General features: G+C 34.9%; 1 protein-coding gene across 1 annotated transcript; it reads right to left on the reverse strand.

Moving 5' to 3' along the window:
• Positions 1–7,516: 7,516 nt before the first annotated feature.
• Positions 7,517–25,347, reverse strand: ALA2 (aminophospholipid ATPase 2). The gene is made up of 25 exons (XM_086239876.1): positions 25,064–25,347; positions 24,508–24,718; positions 23,048–23,261; positions 21,425–21,541; positions 21,131–21,223; positions 20,813–20,987; positions 19,503–19,669; positions 17,445–17,549; positions 17,115–17,212; positions 16,870–17,012; positions 16,005–16,101; positions 15,751–15,860; positions 15,502–15,666; positions 14,816–14,970; positions 14,551–14,631; positions 14,263–14,383; positions 13,616–13,722; positions 13,225–13,356; positions 11,247–11,400; positions 10,216–10,333; positions 9,888–10,061; positions 9,689–9,740; positions 8,927–9,054; positions 8,546–8,696; positions 7,517–8,129 (listed from the first exon to the last, which is right to left on the reverse strand). Exons 2-25 carry the CDS (start codon positions 24,630–24,632, stop codon positions 7,791–7,793), a joined length of 3,321 nt encoding a protein of 1,106 aa, XP_086096002.1. The 5' UTR covers positions 24,633–24,718; positions 25,064–25,347; the 3' UTR covers positions 7,517–7,790.

Consider the following 25,347-nt stretch of genomic DNA (forward strand, 5'->3'; position numbering starts at 1 on the left):
AGAAATAAAACCCTTCAAAACACCAACAGACGCAGAGAAATAAATCTAAAGCCTTTAGTGCTTCATATTCCAAAGAACCTTTCCATCGAGCCTTTGATGCTTCATATCCCATTGGTGCATGAATGTAGATGCTATGGTATCCACATCACTTTCCCTTACTAGGTCAAGGGCCGATGCTATGGTATCCACATCACTTTCCGACATAACCCAACTAAAGCCCAATTATGGCATAAACGAATTAAGGCCTAATTTAACCTAGCTAAGATATGGCTCAATTCGGTCTGAGAGAGGCCCAATACAATCTAAGATCTAATATAGGCTAAGGCCAAACATAATACAATTCTGATATCAACAAAAATATATGTGGAATGAAGATTAAAAGTCAAAAGAAAAGTACTGTTTTGGTTTATTTTCCAACAGGTTAGACTTACGTTGGTTGGACAACCGGCCATTTGGATTTTATTAACATATATGAATAACTCAACATGATGAATCGTATCCAGCTAATTTAATAAAGTTTATAAAGGTTGATATGAAAATATCTCAACAGTGGATACGATTACTAATTATATTTCCATAATGTTACTAGAATTCTCGTTATAATTCACTATAAATAAATTGGAAGTCTATGCTTGGTCTGGCATTAGAAATCAATCATGCGATGACAATGAGTCTTTCAAGATTGAGAGATTTTGAGACAACCATTAGATTTAGTTTAGGTGTTGTGAAGTTATTTCAGCCCCATGACATCTTCCGATTGTAAGTTATATAGATCATTTCTTTAAAGCATATATGACTAGCTTTTATTGATTTATTTTCTCTATCCAATGCTCAATTTATAAATAAATTATTATTTAATTAACTTAAGCTCTATATGCAGTCTTATTTTCTTCTGCCTTTACTCAATGCATGAATATAAATTAATCATGGGTGCAGGTGGTTTTATCTGAACTCCTAAATCTAATCGATCGGCTAGCCTTCCTATCTTTTTTGTTTTTTGTTTTTTTTGTTTTTTTTTTTTTTGTGCTTGAATTTACTGTATTATCGAACACTAAATAAATATTTTATTGTTTATTTTTTCCCAAATCAAAAGTTTTTTGTAGTTTGTAGAAATGGTCAATAGCTTCTGAAGTGTTTAATTTTTAATTTTTTATAATTGTCAATTGGTAAAATTAGCTTAATGATAAAAATATATTAAAAAGATAGGGGATATATTAATTGAGTAAATTGAGGGGTTCAAATATAACCACCCTATTGGGAATTTAGATGAAAAAAAATTATTAGGGAGTCGTGTGTGCAATTCATTTTATCCGAGTCCCTTCCATTGAGGGATCGATCCCTAGCCTCAATTAATTTTATCTACCTTAATGAAGGACCGCGCAATAGAAGAAGCCTGTCATTTTATCTACTTATTTTCTTTTTGCATTTTTTTAATTGGGCTAACGTATCTTTTTATTCTTTTATTGCAGAAATCTTAGAAGGGTTTTGGAAAAATATCATGAGAAAGCTTTATTTCATACAATGAATATGCAAATTGAAAAAGATAACATTCATCTTCAATTGGATCAATGATTTACCAGATTATGGTATTACCAATTCGTTTTATGATTATCAAGAAAGAATGTTTTCTTTTATGCTTTTGTTGTTTTAGAAAATTTGTTTAGAGTGGTTCTAAATGGACCTCTCACTCCATAAAAAAAATAAAAAGGACCTTCTATTAACAATAATATTAGAAAGACTACATTTAAAATACTACATCTCTAATAAAGAAGAAACTTTTATGTGGGACCTACTTGCATATTGATGGATCTCACCTCACCTGTCAGAGATGTGTAGTACACATATGGTACCCCTAACATTACTATCCCATTAATCATGAGTTGACCCCCCAAATATTTTTATTCTAATAAGTTAACAACATTTAAAATACTTCACTCTCTCGTCTCTCTTCTCTTTTCTCTCTTCGATGTCATAAAAAATCATAAGCATATATTTCCAGTTGTCATTGTATTATAAATATGAATTGAATATAATTGTAAATTACAAATAATTACATTATCAAGATTTTGCATATTGCAGGACGGAGAGATCTCCCTCGACCCCGATTAGAGGCTGCGGCAGCTTAATTGGGTTGGTCTATTGGTTTTAAACCACAACAAAACGAGGCTGAAGCAGCCTTGAGGGCATTGGACCAACAAAACCCTCATCAAGCAAAGAGTACGTTGTGGTGGTGCAAAATAAAGAGGCCAATTGTGGGGACAGACATGCCATTGCCTATGTTAACCCACAAGGGTAGGCCCAAGGGGGATCTTCATGGGAAATAGCCATTATTTCCCATCATCTTCTGCCATAGCATGGTGGTTTTGATCCCCATATGGAGAGATCATGTCATCCCCACCAAGCCCCATATGCATGCGGAATAGCAAAGGTAGAACAACTTCAAAGAAAAAGGAATAGCAAAAGCAGAACAAACTTTTTCCAAGACAAAAATAGCAAAAGGAGAAGAAATCCCCTAGAGCCTCAGAGCAAAGGAAATAGCAAAAGCATAACAAATTTTTGCCAAGACAAAAATAGCAAAAGGAGATGAAATCTCTAGAGCTTCAGAGCAAAGGAAATAGCAAAGGCAGAAAAATCAAAGAAGTAAAAGAATTTCCGAACCTTTTCATCCCTCTAGCTTTTTATTTGTATTTTTCTGTATGTTTATATATCGAGAAGCAAATTTTTTTAACAGTTATGCTTCTTGTTTTATCTTGTGGATTAATGTCAAAAAGGTATTATTTATAATTGTGTATACTTTGTTCTAGTAATGTGACCGGTAAATGGTTTATATATTTTTGACAAATGGTGTATATATATATATATATATATATATATATATATATATACTCTTCCTAAGGTCCGTCCCTATGACCAAAAATACAAGATAACTATCCACCATTAATATTCCATATACCATTTTCGCCCAATCAAAGATGAAAACTTCTTCGAAGCCCCACATTCTAACAAAGAAAAGAAAATCCTAATAAACTGACAAACCAAAAAATAGAATTACAAAGGTTTGTTGGCGAAAAACTTATGGTTGGGTTAGTTGATCGATGATGTTGGTGTTGTCCAAAAGGTGTTAGATCGAAGGAGTTGAAGAAACTGATCGACATTATCGAGCTTGTTTTCATTGATGATGCCTTCGTCGAAAATTTCGAGTGGGTCCATAGCCATATATATATATAGTCTATCCTTGCTCATCCATATCACCGAAGAAGTCCATCTTCGTCGGCCTTGTAGTCTGGCGAGAGAAAAAATAAAAAAGTTTTAAGTGAGAGTTTGTGGACACAAAACGCTAGATTTAAAAGAATTATAAAAAAAACTGTTCTTTAAAGAGAAAAAAAGAGTCATGAAGATTTTTCTCCTTTGAGATCGATGGCTCATTGATGATGTTGTGTACTTGTTTTATTCCCTTGGAGGCAAGGGTTTAAATTTCGAAAATTTCGGCGAAATTTCGCCGAAATTTTCGATTTGAGGAGGGATCGAAATCGAAACGTAGTTTTGTTAAATTTTCGGGAGAATTTCGGCCGAAATTCTCGAAATTTCGCCGAAGTTTTCGCTGGCAGCGGCAGGGGGGCGCGGCAGGGGGAGATCGGGGGAGAAAGTGGAGGGGCGGCGGCAGGGGGTGGCCGGGGGGCGCGGCAGGAGGGAGATCGAGGGAGCGGCAGGGGGGAACACGGCAGGGGGGAGAAAGTGGTGAGGGTGAGGTGGCTTGGTGATAGATTGGGGAGAGAGAGAGAGAGAGAGAGAGAGAGAGAGAGAGAGAGAGAGAGAGAGAGAGAGAGAGAGAGAGAGAGAGAGAAGAAAAACAGTAGAAGAAGCTAGGCTTTTGCTGGAGACTCGGGGGGAAAAGAAAGGGAAGGGAAGGAAGGAAAGAAAAAGAAGAAAAAAAAAAGAAAGGGAAAAAAGAAAAAGAAGGAAAGAAAAAGAAGAAGAAAAAAAGAAAAAAAAAAAGTAAGAAAGAGAAAAAAAATTAAAAGGTTTAGGGTTGATTGGGGTTTGGGGCCTTTGAGCAATTGTAAAGAAAATAAAATAGTTTGGGTTTTTATTTGGCCTTTTTGGAGTTTTATTTAGTTGTTACTTGTTTTTAAACCCTAAATTTGTAAACTCTAATATATTTCTATATAAAAAATAATTTAAAATATTCTAAAGAGCCTAAACCCTAATATCATATACCATATCCTAGTTTGAGGTTTTTGGGCAATTGAAAAAAAAAATGATTTGAGATTTCGTTTGGCCGTTTTAGGGTTTCGTTTAATTGTTTTTAAACTCTAAACCAATAAACTCTAATAGCTTTTTATATAAAAAATAATTAAAAATATCCTAAAGGGCCTAAACCCTAATATTCTATACAATATCTTAAATAATATAGAGTATAGATTATAAAGTATATAGAATTTAGTGTATATATTATAGTCTTTATAGAGTATAAATAATATATTAATTTTATTTATTTATTATACTAATTTTATTTCATAGTATTTACCTTCAGCGCGCATTATATTCATCTTATATCACATGAAACTTACTATATAATTTGATTTCTTCAATGTTTTTTATCAATGTAGTAGATAATATGTTAAATAAACATATAGTAAAGTTTCATTCAAAATTTCCGTATTTTGATAGTAATTTCCATCGTTTCCGTTTAATTTCTGTTGAAATTTAAAAATCTTCGAAATTTCCGTCGAAATTTCCATCGAAATTTCCGTCGAAATTTCCATCGAAATTTCCTCGAAACCCGAAATTTTATTCCTTGCTTGGAGGTGTCTCTTTTAATCGTGTTGCTCGTCAAACAAACGGTGTTGCTCATTGACTATTTAGATATACTTTGTTGTTGACTGGCTATGTTCTCTGGCATGTTCAGCCTCCTATATTTATTTAAAACGCTCTTCTAGAAAATATATTTTTGTATTCCTTCTTAAGTTAATAAAAGCTTGTTTCATTTAAAAAAAAGAGGGTTAAATATAAAAATGGTACACGAACTTTACACTAATTCTTAATTTTGTCCACTAACTATAAAAAATATCAATTTAATCCACGAATTTTCTAAGTTGTATCAAAGCAGTACAAAAGTTAACTTTCATCCGAAAATTAACGGGATTGGTCACATGAAATTGTGATGAATGGACTGAAATGCCCCTGAAAATGTGGTCACTTGCTGTGCATATGACCAATTTCCATTAAAGTTTTCGATAGAAGTTAATGTTTGTATTGCTTTGGTACAACTTAAAAAATTTGTGGAATAAATTGACACTTTTTATAGTTATTGGACCAAATTGAGATTTATTGTAAAGTTCATAAACTATTTTTGTATTTAACCAAAAAAAAAAAAAAATAGTTATCAAAAATGCTATTTTCTTAAATTTTCAGAAAGAAAATAACCCATCAAATTGATTAGCAATGTGTCAATTCCATTCAAATTCATGCTTAGATGTGTAGGAGAAAAAAAAAAGAATATACTAAACTTAACATCTCTTTAATTTTGATATGAGTCATATGGAACCAGAATCCTCTGCCCATTTACCTACCATGCTTTTAATTTTGGCCATCAACCCTCCCACCTCTTCCCTTTTCTTTCTCTCTCTACTCTCTTTTTGATGGCTAAGATAAAAGCATGGTACCAAAATAGATAGGCAAATGGACGGGATCCTATTCAGGGGCGAATCTATGTTATGGGCTGCCTGGGCTGCAGCCCAGGTGCTTTTTTGGGTTTTTTTAAGCTTAGTTGTATACATTTGAAGCCTAGCCCAGTCCATTTCCATCCAAATCCCACTGGCCCTTTTATTTATTGGTTTTGCTGAACATTAAGTTAATTAACTCATCATTCCATGACAGTAATCATGTGCTGAACATTAACCCACCAAAGAATAAAAAATTATTTTAATTAAATTGTTTCCTTTTCCCCTGATCCCCAAAACTTCTTACCTATGCAAATCAGAGCAACACATAGATCCCTCTCATCTCCTAGCCCCCACCACACACAGTTCTAACTCTAAGTCTCTAATAAGGTATATATGAGTTTTAATTTGGGTTTATATCTCCATGGTCTTTGTTTTTTATTTTTTTCTCAATTGTTTATTAAATTAGTAGAAATAGGGTTGACAAAAGACTACGACTTGATTGATAGATTGATTCGTCTGGTGTTGACTCTTTATGTTGCTACATCAACGAAAGAACGAGCATTTTCATCTATGAGGTTTATTAAAAAATCGACTACGAAACAAGATAGACGATAAATTTTTGGCTGAATGTATGATCATCCCCATTGAACGAGAATTTTCTAATTAATAGTATCGATAATGAATTGATAATTTATAATTTTTACATAGTGAAGAAACGTTGGGCCCAACTTAAATAGTGTTATAAAGTATTTGCCATTACGTCCCCCTAATTAACTAGGTGCAACTTTTTTTTTTAAAGACAAAAATAGTTCGTAAGATAAGTTTAGCCCATCCCAATTTGAAATCCTAGATTCGCCCCTGATCCTATTCCAGTCAAATATAACCATGTGTGTGGGCTGTAGGTGTAAAATCCAAAATCATGATACCATCGGTGACCCCAACATCACTTAAAGCCAAATCCAAAAACTTGTTGATCAGAGATGTTCCAATAAGCAAACACATAGGCCAAGGCCTTGCATGAAGTATGAAGCTGCCACATACCCCTCTTTGCATGCTGATCCCAAATACTATGCAGCCACGCATCTCTCTGCCCAAACCCTCTTCTCCATCCTTGTCACCATCCTTCTCTCTCTCTCTCTCTCACTAAAACTGCAAGAGAAAGTTCTGCTTCTCCGCGTTCTGCCTTCAGTTGTCTCGGAGCTCCTCCCCCGAGGTCTCTCCCATGGCGGCGGTGGTGGTCTCGCCAAACCACTGTTGTCTATGGTATACTGCCATAATTGTGTGACTAGCTTCGACTCTATAGGGTATGTCCCGGCCATTTGTCGTCATCGCCGCCACTGTCGCCGCCTCTGTCCCCTGCTTCTAACAAACTCTGCTCATCATCACTGAATGGCCGGGTTTCATTCATCATCTTCCCCAATGTCTCGCTACAGTACTAGCTGACAATTTATGAGCATAATGTCAGCATGTTAGGGAGCAACAGAAGATCCACTTCCATGGTCTTAAATCCTATATATCCATTCTCATTTATGGTTAAGCCCCAGCTCTGATATATATGTTGTGTGTAAAATGAAACTTTTTAAGTCCTCTTGTGCTGCTTGCAGGGAAATGTCATTCACTGCGGATTCTACATACACATCACACACTGAATCTGTGCATTTTAAGATGTAGCAATATGCTGCATATGATCAGATTCCAGACCAAAAAGATAAAAGCATATCGGATTATGCTTGAGATTTCCGGAGGTAGGCGATCACGTTTAATGTGTTAAATTTTCTTATGTTGTTCCATGTGTTATGTTGAATTTTCTTATGTTGTTACATGTTATGTTATGTTATTAGACTATTAAATTCAACATGTAAACTTTGTTTGAATATATTTATACCATATTTGCCAATCTAAAATCCCACATCAGATTATTACAAAGAGGATCCCACATTAGAGGATCCAACATAAAAAAGGTATATTGACCCGTTAATTTTGAGCAAACGAGGTATATTAACAGCCTATACCTGCTACATACAATGCTTGATTTACAGAAAAATTGATACTAGAGTTCAAGTTCTAACTGTGGCACGTATAATGTGCTCTGTTTGCTTTACGCTGCTAAAAGAATTGTACAGCTCAGTTGTCCTTACAATTTCTTGTGTAGTTGGAAATGGACAATCTGGACTGTGACTGAAAGAAATCAAAAGGTGTTGCTGAACCAAAAGATCTTCTAGTAGCATTTGGTGAATCTGATAGTAGAGGTTCAAAAATTGGATTTCTGTTCTTGGGTTGAGTTATTGATAATGGAGAAACATCGTTTTCTATGCTTCTTGGTTGTGGCTCAATGCTTCCAAGAAACAGGATAGGCCCACCCAATCGTTCTGCCTGCTGAAGTGTATTGATTTTGCTCGGTCTGTATGTATACCGGAAGTACTTCAGAGCTAGAATCGGACCCATCCCTGCTGCAACTATGAGCTGCAATGGACGTAAAGCTTCCATCAGTATTACCTATGAATTATAAACAATGGTCTGGCTCCTCTCTAGCACAGTAGAAACCCACCATTGGTGGTAGCCTCAAAACTCAGAAGTGAACATTAATTGATAAGTAGAAATAAAATCATCGTTTAGATAATTAAAGAAAACTGAACGAAGAATGGTTCATCTCCGAGTAGACCATCTGGTGGTCCTGAATCACCATAAAGAAGGCCACTGCCATCAATTCACCAAAAGGAAACCACTAAACTAATAAAACATAGTGTGTTGTTCTATGATTATGAAACATTGATGGTTCAGTGTACTGCTCCTGAGAGATTACAGATACACCAGTACAACATGACTCTGAAACCAATGACTTCACAAATAACAGCTATGAATGGAAAAGGGAAACTTACCAAAATTGTAATCCAATAAGATGGCTGTCTACACAAGCGAAACATAATTGTATACATTCCTGATGATGGAATGGCGCTGAAGATCCAGTTGATGAGATAGAAGGCAGCTAAATTCCCCCATATAGCAAGGTGTTGCAATATTGTAAAGGAACTGTAGGAATAAAAAGAAAGAAAAGCCAGGCAGTCAGAGAAAACTCAAAAATCATTTTGTCTTGGAAGTTTCTAGGCAAGCTTTTGAAGCATCTAATCAAGCAAAATCAACCGAGTTTAAAGTTAGGATGTTTCAACTCTTTTAACCAGGAGATAACAAGAACTATTATCACGGATTACCAAGCAACTTGCCCAATTGAGAAAAATCAATCATGTGCATATGAAACTTACTTTGTCTCTAATGTTATTACAAAAGCCTGCAACCAAATACATCCTGAGAGAGCCACCATAGAAACCTCCTCCATTTCACTTTTTTCGTAGGCATAGGCATGTATGCTAATCACAAACACAACAATTGCCTGAAATCCATTAGCTGGTATTAGAATCAATAGAGAAAAGTAACAGGAAGAAAATTTAAACCAACGCAGACCAACTAATCTTATAGGAACTTGAGGTCTTCTGATACGAGTTAGAAAGCCTCTCATCGACATACAGGCCCTAGAGATCTTGGATAGAGAACTTATATAATTGAGTTTTGAGCTCTAAATAACAGAAATTGCATTGTACCTAGTGCATCACAAGAATGTACCTTTCGTATCACTCAACACGTAGATCTAGATGGAACTTCTAAAAAGTAATTGTCAACAAAATTTTGAAGACCGAAAGGGATTTAGATTAGTTAGACGTATGCTAGTAGAATAATCTCTTCAAATTCACTCCTTACATGATATAATGTTTTTGGAATTCCAACTGTTACATCGAACAGTTTAACTAGTCCAACACATATTTTGACATTAAACAAGGAAACCACTGAACTCTATTCTTCTAATGAACTTTAACGAGTAAGAGTGAGCTGCAACCATTACTAATGATCACTGGTATAACCTGTAGGTTTAGTTGGGATTTACAAAGAGTGATTTCAATGGAAAACTTTGAACTTGAAACCATAAGTAATACAGAAAGAATGAAACTATGTTAACAAACAGCACTCACATGGAAAAGAGATCGCCCAAACCATCCAGCAAATGTGCTAGGATTCAGAAGCCTGTTTCAAGAACACAAAGTTCACTTACATTGACCAAAAGGAGGTATAAGTTAGATGAGACAACAGAATGGCCTGCTGCACATTCCAAGTGAAAAGGTCTGGCACATATAAACTGTAAACAGAACAATAAGCAGCTTAAAATCAAACCTGCCCGCTTGGCAATAAAATAAAATCTGTGGATGCTGCATCACAGTTTCCTCACTAACATCTTTATCAAGAACACTGACTAGAACAGGAACACTGGTGTAGAAAACATTATAAGCCATCAAGCTAACAGAATTGAAAAGACTGGTCCCAGAGACACCTGATATGAAAGAGAAACTGGCATTGTTCCAAAGTCAGTATACCAGAAAATAGTCATGATGCTGCTGATAATGAAAAGGTATCCAGGAGAGCTCAAACAACAAATGCTATTGAGAAGAATTGAAATTGAAACAAAGCTATAAAATGAGCAACAATGTCCATGGAAACTCACAAAATTTGAATGAAGCATATCACCAGGGACTTATAAAAAGAATACTGGGACAGAAATGCTGTACGGTTGTATGAGTAACGCCCATGGACAAGAATCAATCTTTTCAAAAATCTGAACTCTGCAAACCAAGAGAAGCAGTCATACAGTCATGGACTTTTTGTGAACAACATACAGTCTAGGACTTGCAATTACGACTTAATATAGGAATTTAATATGACGACAAGACATTTCAGATGCTGATCTCTTTTGTAGGTTGTCAAAATCCTAGAATCAACCAGGCATGTACTTAAAGCTGGTTAATCAATTTGTTTATTCTATGGCATAAAACTATTAGTTTTAAGAAACAATAAAGAACTAAAAAAACATCTTCCAAAGGGGTATCGTTCAATTTCATCAAGTTCAACCATCTCTATCATAAGGAAAATGCTAAAAGAGAATTCTATTTTCCCTGAAAAGAAGCTTGCAAGTTGTATATTCCAAGTAAAACATGTCATGCTTAGGGGACTTGAATCACACTTGTAGTATGAAAAATCATATTTTGCAAAGAAAAGTAATTTGTAATGCCCAGAGATCTCTCATCTACAAAATATACTTCTGACAAAAATATTCTAGCTGACCTTCAATTTCAATTTCAATAGCTTATCACACCTGACAAGCATAAACTGTTCTCACCAAACAAGAGCAAACTGTACACACATAATCAAATCATTTTTCTTCAAAGTTTTGACTGTTGATACAAACTTGAAGTTCTTCTGGCCGAAACATGTGGAGTTCTTTAGACATACATTAGATATCAACATATGGAAGGGGCAATGAAGAAGTTATTTCGACATACAGGATTTCTATTGGAAATAAAAAGAAAAGAAAAAAGAAAAGAAAAGAGAGCACATTTACCAAAGTTCAGCTAAACTTCAGAACCATAACTGATGAAAATAATGCACTATAAGCAGAACAAATACATCTGATAATTTTTGGTGCAGAATACAAGCGAGCACACACACACACGCACACACAGGTATCAATTAACTTACTCCCAATACTATAATCAGCTGCCCTAGCTGCCTGCAGTCCTTCTCTCCCACTAATTCCAACCCCAATGTCTGCTTGTTGTATCATTCTCACATCATTACCACCATCCCCAATAGCCAATGTTCTATAGTCACATGATTTTAAAATCTCCACGAGCTGCAAAATAAAAGCATCACATAAAACACATGGCTGTTGCACAGAGAAAATACATGGAATTGTTACAAAGCATACGAGTTTTCTTTTTCACACACCAATGTTTAAATCAAATTTTATATTTCATCCCTGGTTGTGACTATATGAATCGTACAGACGCATTATGAACCAGAAGTTCACAGATCTGTTATACACATGAACATTTATTAAAATAATTGAAACGTACAAAGATGTGGACAAGAGGTCCACATGGAAGAAAAACACAAAACAAACATCAGAAATAAGCTCTAAAAAATAATCAGAATGATCAAAGATGCAGAGACTTCAAACTAGAACTGCCCTCCCATCCAGCAATATAGAAAAAAGAGGATATCCTTAAACTCCGTCAAAATGAAAGCCCACAAAGAGAACCAAAACCTTACTCTCCCAAAGCTCCTCTACTCCAGCCCCTCTAAAGTCTTCAAAAATCCTCAAGTTCATTTCCATCCAGACCACCGAGATTACGGCCAAAACACAACAACCCCAAAGCACCTTATCCTTTTTCCCTCCACCAAATGCAAAATGATGTTCGCTTAACAAAGATTGACACCCTGCTGCAATCACCCAACTCAATCTGGCCTCCTTAAACAGCTTGTGCCATAAACCTAAAGCTACTGGGCAGTGCACAAAGATATGATCAGCACTCTCCTCCATCACCATGCACATAATGCACCATTGGAGAGATAGACAAACAACTTGGTCTCCTTCTCTGAATCAAGTCACATATATTCACCTTCTTGTGAGCCACAAGCCAGCCTAGCCTTTTTGTGGAATATAACCAATGATCTACCCAAACGTCAAAAAAATCCCAATTGTTTCTAGGTCCCTCAATACTTAACAGAGGAGAGTATTATGGGGACCTGTGACATTGGCTAGCCCATTTCCATTTAGTATAAACTAGAGTTTTTAGTTTGCTAGGATATGGGGTTTTTTTTTTTTTTTTTTTTTTTTTTTTTGAGGATAACAGCGTTGGCCTCTAATGAATTATATTCCATGCAAACCGTTTACATCATACTACAATGCCGGGAGGAGCCAAGACGGGCTCTCCTCAAGCCAAACAAGAGGTTGATGACAATCTAAACCGTAATGTGCTAACTTACGAGCGATGTTATTACAAACTCGAGGATGAAAACAAAGAGAGAGATAAATTGTTGCACCAAATTCTGAATTTATAACACATGTGCACCATATTGACTCAAGCATTCTCCATCTTGAAGAACCTCATGCACCGCCTCAGAGATTGTTTATAGGTCCCTTGTTACTTTCCAGAGGAGAAGTATTATTGAGACCTGTGACATTGGCTAGCCCATTTCCATTCAGTATAAACTAGAGATTTTAGTTTGTTATGACATGGCTTTCTGGCAAAATCTGTGAATAGTGAACTGGCAACTAAAAGAAAGATCGATATGATCATGCCATGTGAAATCCTAGAAACAAGTAAATATATGGCTAACTAAATAAAGAAAGTTTCATAAGGGAAATGGAGCAGGCTACCAGATATCTTCTAAAGAGATTATATTGGAACAATTATATGTCCAAGGCAAAAAACATTTCCTCTTCTTTTTCACAGCTCTTTGTGAATGCATTCTCGATGCATATTTTACTTGCATAGGAAACTTCCCTATTAGAATTGAGGAACAAATACATAGCTACCTAAGAAGAATAAAAATATATTAAACTAAAAACAACTGAAAACACTCAAAACTCTTTATAAGGATTGAGCTTCATAGACAAAATGATAGGAGGAAAGAAAAATGAAATTTAACATGGACAAAAGCTAAAAAGCACCTGAGCTTTTTGTGATGGTGTCACGCGACAACAAATAGCAGTCCTTGACAATATTGCTAATTCAGTAAAAGCTTTCCGATAATGCTTAAGTGCTATTTCAAGGGACCAGCCATCAACGACAAATGCCACATCCTGTTAAAGGGGCGGAACTATAAATAAATATTTAAATAAAAATTGGAAAAAGTAATTAGCAAAGTATCTCAAAACTTTTAACAGAAGCCACTAGCACAAATAAACCAAATATATGCGTAATGTGCGTAATGTATTTGTCACATTACGCATATATTTAAAAGTGGAAAAAGTAATTAACAAAGTATTCTCAAAACTACATTATGCATATGACCCATCAGTGAATTTGAATTTGTGATTGGATAAAGCATACAAGCTGTACCTTAGGTTCTGAAGTTGTTATCCTCATTGTAAGTAAAACTCTTTCTAAACTTCTACGAACTTCATCTTCAGTTTTGCCATCAATTAACAAAAGCTGACCTTTTGGCTCTGTCCAGTCACAGTGAGAGAGGATGAAGAAGCAATGATTAATGGTGCATAGAATTTGGAAAAGTGAAAAAATCACATTTCTTGAGAAGCTTCAGGCAAGGCAAATTGGTTAATTCCATGCAATTCTTCAAAAAGCAACGGAACAAAATTCCATGAAACTAAATATAAACTCAGTACCACACAAACCAATTATTTTGGATAAAATATCCTTTCAAATTGAGCCACACCCCAAAATTTGCCCTTCACCTTAAAATCACCCCTCTTTTACATAAAAAACCAAGAATTGGATAGCAATAACAGAAAGTTTTAAACCTTTATATAGATCAAGAACCAAGAGTCTGCAGACTCTTGTTATGAGGCTTGGCCTGCTGACTCATTACAAGAGAGTTATACACCTCTTAATGCTTTAAATCATCTATAAACAGTTTTACTCATTCATAAGCAGGTACACCCACAAGATGTAAATACAATGAAGCTGTTTGAAACAAGTACACACTCAAACATACAAGAAAATGATCCAAGAGATATAATTTTAACCACCTGGGGAAATGAAATTGCATGAAAGAGCAATTTGTATTGCAGTATTCTGCTTATCTCCAGTCAGCATCCAAAAATTTATGCCAGCTTTTCTTAGCGTCTCAATTGTTTCTGGTACGCCATCCTGAAGATTTAATACAAACAACAAGACAAATTCAAGTATCTAAAAACTACCAGGAAATAAAGTCGAGAAGAAGCATATCATCTCTTCTGTTGTCGGCAATCAGTAGAAAGTTAAGCAAACCTACATGTGTGAAGAGTTAGATTACAAAGCTCTAGGGTAATATTCACCTGGAGGCGATCCTCTATTGCAGTAACTCCAAGAACTTCAAAATCATGTTCTAATCTTTGACAGACTTCAGCTATTCTCCACTGAAAAAAAAAAAAAAAGTTTAATTAGAGAAGAAAATGGATAGTTGAACTTACATGGCATGTAGGTGTACATGCGTACATACCCAACAGACACACATTAATACAGATATTAGTATGTATATATGTACATGTCAAAACATACACATGGGCAATGTTAGGAGAACCATTCAGATGTACACTTTACCTCCCTATCAACCAATGTGCTGCTAGCCTCTTTAAACATCAAAGACCATTCTTGATATTCGTCTTCTGTTAGTTCACGCCAAGCCAGACATAGCGTACGTAGTCCCAGTTGAGAATATTGCTCAACAGCTTCAACAAACATCCTTGTTTGCTGTCCTGAAGTATATATTATTGAGATTATTGAATGTCAATGTAATTGGTACACATTAACCAAAATTTTCTTTACAAGAAGTTGCCAATAGTAGACTACTCTAAGCAATATAGTTAAAAAAATAAACTTTCACAAGCCACCTTAAAACCTTCACACTAGGAAAACATATAATCTACATAAAGTCTGCAAGAGGAGAAGCAAGGGCAGTTATAAAAATCAACACCTAAATGCGAATGTCTAGTCAATTTTCATCAAATCTGGAACATGAGTTTGGAAGAACATCTTAATAATGCATTTAACATTGATCTATTGCCAACCTTTTTGGAAAAGCAATGAATGGCAGAAGTAAGTAGGGTTCTTTTATATATATATATATATATATATATTTGAAAAGAAAGATACTTTTTATTGATCAAAACTCAAAGCAATACACGCAATGGACAAGATGTCCATTATTTAAGAGAAAAGATCAAAAAGAAAAAACATAGAAGCTTAGGCCTCTTTTTTATATATAAATAAAAAATAAAAAATGTTACCAGCAGATGCATAAGGAAGAATTGCTTCATCTGCTCCTTTTGACAGAAGGATAATCCTTCCATTTTGGCAATCCTTCACCACTACAGACATTCTTTTCCTATCAGAAGTGAACTCCAGAATTTCCAAGGCTTCATATTGAATTGTAGAAGAATTGAACCTGATCTCTGCAATTTATTAGTGGAAACTGTATCATCATTTCAACAATTAGAACCAATCTATTGTAACAGCCAAAAGCAAATGTCTTATACCAAGAATATTTGCATTTTTATTGAAAAAAACCATATGTAGCTGAGCAGCAGCATGAACAAGAGCATCCTCATCTTGTGATTGTGCCTTGTACACGATACTTCCACTTTTGCTACAAACAATAGAAGACACAGACAAGAAAAATTTTAACACTACTACATAAGTTCATTTAAAATAATAAACACATACTTTTGTTTCAGTCTGTCAGAAAATCTAAAAATCCCAACACCCAATTAGAAAAGGGAAAAAGGGTTACCTTTGAATGGGTATGACTGTATTACATATTGCCATTACTGTAAGGAAACGTATAACATCAGAAGAGCCACTGGCAACAGCATTTACAAGCTCCTCATCTGCAATGTCAGAGGATTGAATACATCAGAAGTTTAAGTTCATACAATGTTCTGCAAATCTGAAAGATATCCTAAAAATATTTCTGAATATATCTACCTGTACAAATACGTTCATGCTTAACATAACCATAGTTCAGCAATAAGAATTGCCCATATGCATAACCTAATATGCGTCATTGCACTTAATGTAGATTTTATATACAGGCCTAACAGAAAAACAATTTAAAAAACCAACCATAACCAAACCTTCAACCAAAAAAAGAAAAAAAGTAGTGCTAATCCTTGCATAACAATATTAGAACCCCTAAAAATATCAGAAGGCTGCCTCATTATATTTGTACAGCGATAGTCCGGTGGGATTGTAATTAAACAGCCAGCTTCAGTTGTCGGCTTTTTCCTATATTTATCTCTTCTACAGAGCTACCAGAGACAGAAAGATGAAACATGGCAATTTGAATTAAGACAGAGACTGTATTTTTAAAATAAAAGTATTATCAGCAACTCATTCCCTATATATATATATATATATATATGGATATTTCATGAAATCTCAGAACTCGACTCTTTAAGAATCATATAGCTGAAAAGAGTCGCAAGATTAATTAGCTCACTCATGTATCAGAAAAAGAATGATTTAGTTATACTCATGTAAATCTCATGTATGATATACTAAAACCGCGTGTAGAAGTTTAAAATACAAAAAAGTACGTGCGATGCAATAGACAAGGCAACAAGAAAAAGTTCCAAAGTACAAAGTCAGAACCAAACCTTTTAAGGCATTCCCATTCTCATTCCCATAGAAAATGCCTTTGATGCAACATCTTCTAAATATCATTCTATTTTCAGTTAGGGTACCGGTTTTGTCAGTCAAAATGTACTCAACTTGTCCAAGGTCTTCACTTATTGCTGTACTGCCACATATAACATTCACCTCTTATAAAATCAATATTACTTGACTATTTCATGAAATAAAAATTCTTGGCTTTGTTTCTTTTAAGACCACTTCAACTTACTTTGCTGCATGGGCTGGAGTACCCGTTTCTTGGTCAATCATTTTATTATCCCAATCAATAAACTTCGCATACAAGCTCTTCACAAGGTCAAGAGATACCTGTTAGAGAAAAGCATTTAAGGATTTAAGCTAAAATGAACCTGAAAAAATTAATTAATAATCTGCAATCCCTACACAGAACAGATTTAAAAGCTTCAAAATTGTTGTATCTGACAATTGCACTTAAGTAAAGAGATCACCTTAATAGTTAATACATCTAGACTAACAAAGACATAACAGGGACAACAATGTAGACAATTCAAAACTATAAGCAAAATATTCACAAACTTACCTTGATTGATATTGGTATCATGATGGAACAGAGCAGTTCAAATCGAAGAGGGATTACTAAGAGTTCGTACCATGGTCCTTCCTCTGGATATAGAACATACCATTGCTACAAAAAATAAATAAATAAAAAGGTGGGTATATGTTTGATGATAAAATCCAATAGATGAAAAAAGTGAGAAATTTTAAACATTAAATTACTGTACAGTTACATCAAGTATGAGAAGAACAATGTTGTTAATCAATTCCACTTCAGATATGCATCCAGAATAAATAAATCAAAATTATTCAAAACACAGTTTTATCTTTCAAATGAATTCACAACTCACAGCACAAAATCCTTTTTACTTCAGTTAAACAAGTAAAAACATTGTTTAGGGACAAAACTACCCCATGCAGGAAAACTTGAAATCAGCTTCAGAAACCAATGCACACACGTATTTAATATGTTCTTTGCTCAATTGCTACATATTATTATGATTCATGAATATCTAAATTCAGCCTTTAACAACTTGAAAGTAATCTTTCTTATCAAATTAAGCAAAATAAACAAAAAATTATATTCATAGTCTATAAAACAAATGTACAGAAGAAGTGGACAAGCTGTCCACTGAAATACATACAGTATCCATAACCTGCCAGCTTCTAAGGACATCAAAACCAGTTTCAAATAATCTCATATGAAAAGAAAACAGATAAACTAAGGACCAATCCTAAGAAACCGCCGCCCTCCAACCCGCAGGAAAAAGAAAAAATGGTACATCCCAAAATTCCAGAATGCTTAAATTGTCTAAGGGTTGTTGATTTTTTCGAAAACACCCTTCAAGGTAGAGAAATTACCAAATACCTCTCTGGAGCTTCCTTGGTTGACCAAACTATACTCAATGAATTGCCGCATTGGCAACAGTCTTTTGAAACGGCACCAGTCAACCGCACTTTTGGTCAGTCAACTCCAGAGCACATGTTAAAGTATGGGATCAGTTCGCCAAGGGTTTTAATTGACCAAACCCAACTCAGCATAGTGCATTTTGAGCCAGTCAACTGAACTTTCAATAAATATGATTTTGAACATGTAATTTTCAATGATACCCAGTAAGAATTTCTTCTGAAATTCCTAAAGAACTTATCTTGGTAGTTGTCTTTCGCAGCTTCAGAAAGACAATTCTCAATCCAAATCCACTTTTAGGTAAAAACTCCTCAATCTATTCCTCTCTGTGATTTTTATCACACCACCTTGAAAATCCTATCTACCTCCAAGATAATTTTTTTCTGTTGGTTGTTAAAGTCCCTAGCTGATGCTTATAACTCACCTTCTCAAATCCTCCCATAGAACTCTACATATGCTTGTCAATATGTAGACGCACTCATGACGCTCTCCTCTCCACAAGATATGCTCAGGAATACTACCAAAGCCTTCACCTTTCCAAGAATCTTAGATTGACATCAGTAACCCACAAGACCAACCCTTCTTGAGGGAAAACAATCCCCCCCCAACCCCCACCAAATGAAATAAAATAAAAATAAAAAAAAGGAGAAGAAGCATGTAGGCAATCACAACAAAGGCAAGGGAACAGATGAACATCAATCCAAAATCCAGCAAAGATATTCAGACAGGATTGTTAGACCCAATACAGAAAAGATTACACATGCAGACGGGATTGTTACATCCGGAAATCCATTCCCTTCTGGATTTTCAAAGTCCATTAAAATTTGTGGGAGTAAACATGACCTCTCAGAAGACAAATAATAACAAATAAAGAGTTTGAGGCACTCTTACAAACAGTGACAATAAACAACCCATCAAAAGATATTGCTTTTATAAACAAGCAGTGCCTGTAAAGTGCTTGCTATCATAACAAGTCTTTATTAGCCTGATTAGAAGGTTAACTGAAATTCCTACGCTTAATGAATCATATTTGGCCATTTCTTTGACCAGCATCTTTGGTCAACATATATTATGCACCTCAGAAAACATGTAAAATCAAATGTTACCTGCAAAAATAGTTTGTATAGTCAAAACACTTCATTTAAAAGAAATACAATCTTCAAAGTTGTGGCATACCTTCCTTGCTTCTGTATCCTTCCATACATTACCAGCAACACCTAGAACCAGAACCACCACTATTTGGAAAACAAATATAGCTCCAGTCAACTTGTCAATCATGGCATCGACAGCTGTAAGCTTTGGTTCAGGTATTCCCCTACTCATACCCAGCTTGGTTTCGTTGCCTGAAAAAAGAAAAGGAAGTATAGAAGAGATGTAAATCAACATTATACAAACTGGTGACAACGTCATCACAGCCATACACATACAATTTGTGATGTATCTAGAGCCAACCAATTTTAAGGATACAGATCCAAACTTCCTCTGAAAAAATAAAAAAGAAAGAAAAAAAACTACAAACAAACAAAAATTCTCACCATGATTCATAATGTGCATTCTAACTCATAATCACTTGGGCTGTGATTAGTTGTCAGGAAAATTATGGAAGAATATATTTCTCAAGAAAAGTGAGTGATAAGAAAGGCAAGTAAAAGAACAGTACTTTCATCGCAAATGGTTGGAGGGATAAAAATTCTTGAAGCATACAATTGTGGTAGTTTGGTCAAAAAAGTTGTCACGAAAATTATTCTACATTATTTTTTCTCTGTTCTCAGAAATCTTATCAAATTTTCATAATAAGATTTGTGAAAAAGCTGGTCCTGCAGTAAAACTCCATTGTGTGGGGCCACAACTTTCATGCTAAACAAACATGAAACATGTAGGAAAGTTACTTTTTCCCTACACTTCACTTTCCTCTTCCTGTCGAGAAATCAAAGCCCTTGAAGAAAATGAAGGAAATGCAAAGAAAAGAAAAGAAAAGAAAAGAAAAGAAAAGAAAAGAAATTAAATTAAATATATCATGTTGGCACCAGCCACCAAGTAAATCCAAAAGTGAAAGGGTAGGCTAAACTTGAAATGTTAAATAGTTTAAAGAAATCCATAATTCTTTCCCCGTGTCCAACAGGAGCAACATGCAACCTGAATCCTTTTCTTTAATCTTTGTTTCAGTGTCAACCAACAAAAATTTAGACAAACTCACAACCAATACACTTTTTATCACCTTAAAAAGGTCCAAAAAAAAAATGGCATTAATGTCAGAATATCAACATCAAGAATGAATGCCCTACTTCCCAGAAATTAAGTACTCAATGCTAAGAAAATACAGAACATTTGAAAATACTCAATATCTTCAACAACTTTAATTCATGAGTAATTAATTTCACGCAAAAAAAAAAAAAAAGGAAAAAAAAAACTGATAAGGGACTCAAACAAAATAAACTAGTGTATGATTTAGCTAGAAACTTGACATTTTGTAAATAAGTACTTGCCAGTGTAGACTGCTACTCCACAGGCCCACTCTGTATTCCGCAAGTAACATGACTGAAGAATTGTGTTTTTTATGGTTAATGGACACATGTCATTATCAATAAATGGAGGAAACAAACGCAGATTTGCATCAAATCTTCTGATGTCCCTATCGGGATTAGGACACTCAATTAAACCCTGCAGGGGAAAAAGTATTAACAAATAAATAATCACCAATCTAATATGAAGATGACATACCAACAGAACTTCCAACTTTCTTTTCTGATCTTTGCAAGAAATCTTCTACTTTTGATTATTGGTTAGCTATGAGAAATTCTTGCCTTAATTTTGTGCAACAATTCGAGATCTATCCCCATGCATGCAGAGGGTATAACCCTGGTCTTCAGATCAGTTTCTCCATCTAGGGCAGAAGTCTGCAAAATATGTTATCTTATTAGGTCCTTCAAATGCTCAAGTACATCATACTCATTAAGAAGAAAAAGAAAAGGAAAACAATGTAATGACATAAATTGTAGAGTTATACTTGTGATTTTAAGGAGACCAAAATAAATAACATACTACTTCGGAATTAGCCAAATTCACAACAAGAATGAGCCAAGAGGTTGGATTATTACCTCTATATAGCACAGGCCTTGTGCTTCAGAGGTGCCAATCAAAACCAGATCACATGGCACTTCATCATTCTCCCGGAGCCAAACTATGTTACCAACACGAATATCCTGTGCTTGTATCTAAACGTGGATGACACGCACAAAAATAAAAAAGAAAAAGAAAGATCAAGCACGAGAAGTGGATTAAAAAATATCTAATCCAAGAGGTCATTAAACCAGACAAAATTGAGAAGTAAAGATTTATTTTTAAAAAACATAATAAATCTTTTTTTACAAGTTATATATAAATCCTATGTTTTCTCTATATAAGCATCATATGACCAAAAATCTTACGAAAACTGAACCAGCTTTGAGTTTTATTCATATGAAAGCGATGTCCCCACCAGAGATTCATCCCAATTGTAAATTTTTTCATCAGACATGATAATATAATTAGCAACATGGTTAATAAGTGATCATACACTTTATAAGTTATAAAGCATTACATTTAACAACCACTTTGAATGTTACGAGCAGTCTGTTTTTTACCTAGGACAATATATCTTTTTGTTGGGTACAGGAGTGGCGGTTGTTTACCTTCTTTTTTTAGGGAGAAAATAAGCACACACACCCCAGAAGCAAACAGGTCATTGATCTGTTAAGTGACATAAGGACTAATAATGAGGAACAATTTTTTGGTCTATAGCACTTCACTTTCTAGAGTCTAACGTGATTGCCCTTATTGGGTATTGGGAACTCCTATCACAGCCCCAAGTCTATTATAATGAAATCTGATCAACTAAATAATTACAAACATTCTCGTTCCTTATTTCTTTTCATTAAGTTTTCCACTGTATGTAAAGCTTAAACCCACAACCTGTCCTCCATGAAATAGATTTTTGTTTTATAGAAAACAGAATAATTGTTTTGATAAAAGTGTAAGCTACAATCAAAGTGGACAAGCCATCCAAAAAGATACTACCCACAACCTACAACAAGAACACAAACCTCTATGAAATAGTTTACACTACTCCAACTTGCAATTTATTTGGATATCATCTTAGAGTGAATTTCTCCTCCTACCTAAAGTTAAGTGATAATGCAGTAACCTCCCTCTTACTCTCAAAAATTACGCTTACCACCCTCAGTCCAAGCTCTTTTCAAGATTTGTTCATTACCATCTTCTTCTCTACATTCATATTTATATGATATAACTGACTTCAAAATTTTATTTCATAGATGAATATCATAAATATTAATGCCATCACAAATCTACTATAAAACTGGAATTTGTGCCTCCAATAAAAGAAGTTATTAAAAACCTTCTTGAGAAATAAAAATACAAAATCCAGCACTATTTTTTTTTTTTGTAAAATATAAAAAGAAAGGATAGGTTATTTAATTTGTAAAAAGGGAGATTGTTGTATTTTCACTAAACCCCAAGGGAGTATCCAACTAGCACAGCAACTACAATGAAGACCAACCAATGCTAAGCAAGTTAACTCACTTTATTCAATGACATTACCGTAAATTAACTTTCTCATTCTATTTAATTTCATAATATTTCTTCTCAAAAATTTTAATTTTCAAAAGATAAACAACATGGACCACAAAAAAGAAAACAAGATTGAGAAAAAGATCTAATACATGTTTTTTGATGCCCTTCTTAACAACCCAAACTTCTTTCTCATTTGCCTTCTTGTCTGAGAGATATCTGTTGTAATCATCCCATGCCTCTTTTGTCGCAGAGACTGCAAAAATGAAGATAAGTGGACCCCATGTGCTGGCAGGATTTACTGGAGTAATAAGTGACCATAGCTGAAGGCAAGCAATCAGCAAAAAGTACTGATTCATGAAGCGGCTGAAAACAGAGATAAAATTTGTTAGAGGAGAGGTTGGGTGGGAGGAAAGCATCTCGAAAGTTTATACTTTTACATTCAGTTTTGTTGTGTTTTTGTCTCGTCGGAAATTTCTGGAGGAAGCTACAGGTCTGGCCGAGAGCAGTAGGGAGACTGGGCAGTGGAGTAGTTTGGTGTTTTCCTAGTGGGGTACGATTTTGGAAGACAAATAGGACTTGTGCAGGACTTTCCTAGTGTGGGAAGGAGTTCTAAAGGGTTTTCCTTGTGTACAAGGGAATAGAATTAGCTAATAGGTAGATTACCTAATTCTATTAGGATTAGGAATCCATATTGTAATTGGTAAGTCTATGCTCTATAAACAGGCTGCTGCAAGTCTCATAGAAAAATAAGTATAGCTAGAGACTTCTAGGGAAGAAAACTCAAAGGGAGACTCGGGTTAGAGACTCAAGGGTGAGTGACTTCAAGGGAGGGGTTTTTCAAGAGGGAAAAACACAAGAGAGCTATTTGTGCAAGAGAGAAGAGAGCGGCTGCGAGTTGGGTAGTCTAGGGTTTCAATAAGTTCTTGTACTCTTATTCTATACATAGTGCAGCTGTGATTCTCTAAGGATCACACAGGGACATAGGCAAAGTTCGCCGAACCTCGATAACAAATCTTGGTGTTCTTTGTGTTTACTTTTGCTGCCATATTGTGTGTTGTTTGCTATATCTGTTTTAACTCTAGAATACATCAAGGACAAGATCTCAGGGGGTGTTAATTCACTACAAGTCTATATACCAGATATGTGAGCAGAAAGGTGAGTTTAAGACATAAGGACAAAAACCTAACAGATTAGGGAAAAAATGTAAGGAAAGAAGCAGTTTGTTGAGCAAGACCACCACATTTAAAATCAAGGGGATGAAAATCATGAAATTAGAAAGCTTTATGCAGTCTCTATAACATAAGACTAATTCATGCTCCACAACAATAATGGAAAATTCAGAAATTTTCAGTGGGAAAAAAAAAAAAACCATCATACTATGTCCAATAATCTCCACGTTATGATGGATTAAGAAAACTTAAATGCATAAATTGAGACAGAGTGTGTGTTAATGGAATGGACTCTTCATGTATTTTAAGCTCAAGATGCTGTAAATGAACCGACTGATGTCCCCTGAATTAACCCTCCCTTCCAAATAAAATGTTCACACCAATACCCAACCAGAAGTTTATCGAACACATAAAATAAACAATATCAATTCATGAATCACCTGAACTGTTCCCATAAATTCTTTGGGAGAAAGTTCAACACAGTATACTTTCTATTTGATATGCGGTTGTCACAGTAAAGATGGGGCGAAGATTCATCATCGTTGATGTAGATGTAACGCTTCATTGTGAATTACAAGCTTACGATGATGTTTAAATGTCCTTTCCAATTGCTCAACAGGCATGTAGAAGCTCCATACAAGAAACAAGGCACTGAAAAAAAAATTAATAAGATAAATCCAGTGTTCAAACCATTCCGAAATATCAGCCGGTATTTGGACTAGGCGATATCGATAGGGGGGTGGTGAAGCAAAATCTTCACCCATATCCCCGATATTTCTCCGATATTGACCGGAAATCCCCGACATTGCACCGATATTCAGAAATAAAAAATTGGAAAAAATGGAAGAATGATAATTAAGCCAAAGAAACCCTGATTTTCCATACCCATCTAATAATTCAGAAACTTAATCAATGAATTAACAAATTGGTCAAAAAAAATCAATGAATTAACATAATATCAAAACCCAATAATTGAAAAAGAAGAATCTGACATACCTTTACATTTCATCCTACATACTGTTGAGTATGTGAATCAGCCCCTATTATGGAGTCTGTGAATACACAGTCTACTGACATCCCAAAAGGAATCCCATCTACCATTCAACCCCAAACCAAAACTCCATATAAATTGCACTAATTTATGAAAGCTTCGGCACCCAAACTTTGAGCACGATCCTTCAATCAGCAGCTGTGAGCTTGTGACTGTGAGTCGTCTCCTCTCTCTCTCTCTATCCCGTCCGGTGTTTCTGCAAAATCGCATAGAACGACAGACTTAAAAA

This window comes from Dryas octopetala, chromosome 4 (assembly GCF_963921425.1).
Source record: "Dryas octopetala chromosome 4, drDryOcto1.1, whole genome shotgun sequence".
NCBI lineage: Eukaryota > Viridiplantae > Streptophyta > Magnoliopsida > Rosales > Rosaceae > Dryas > Dryas octopetala.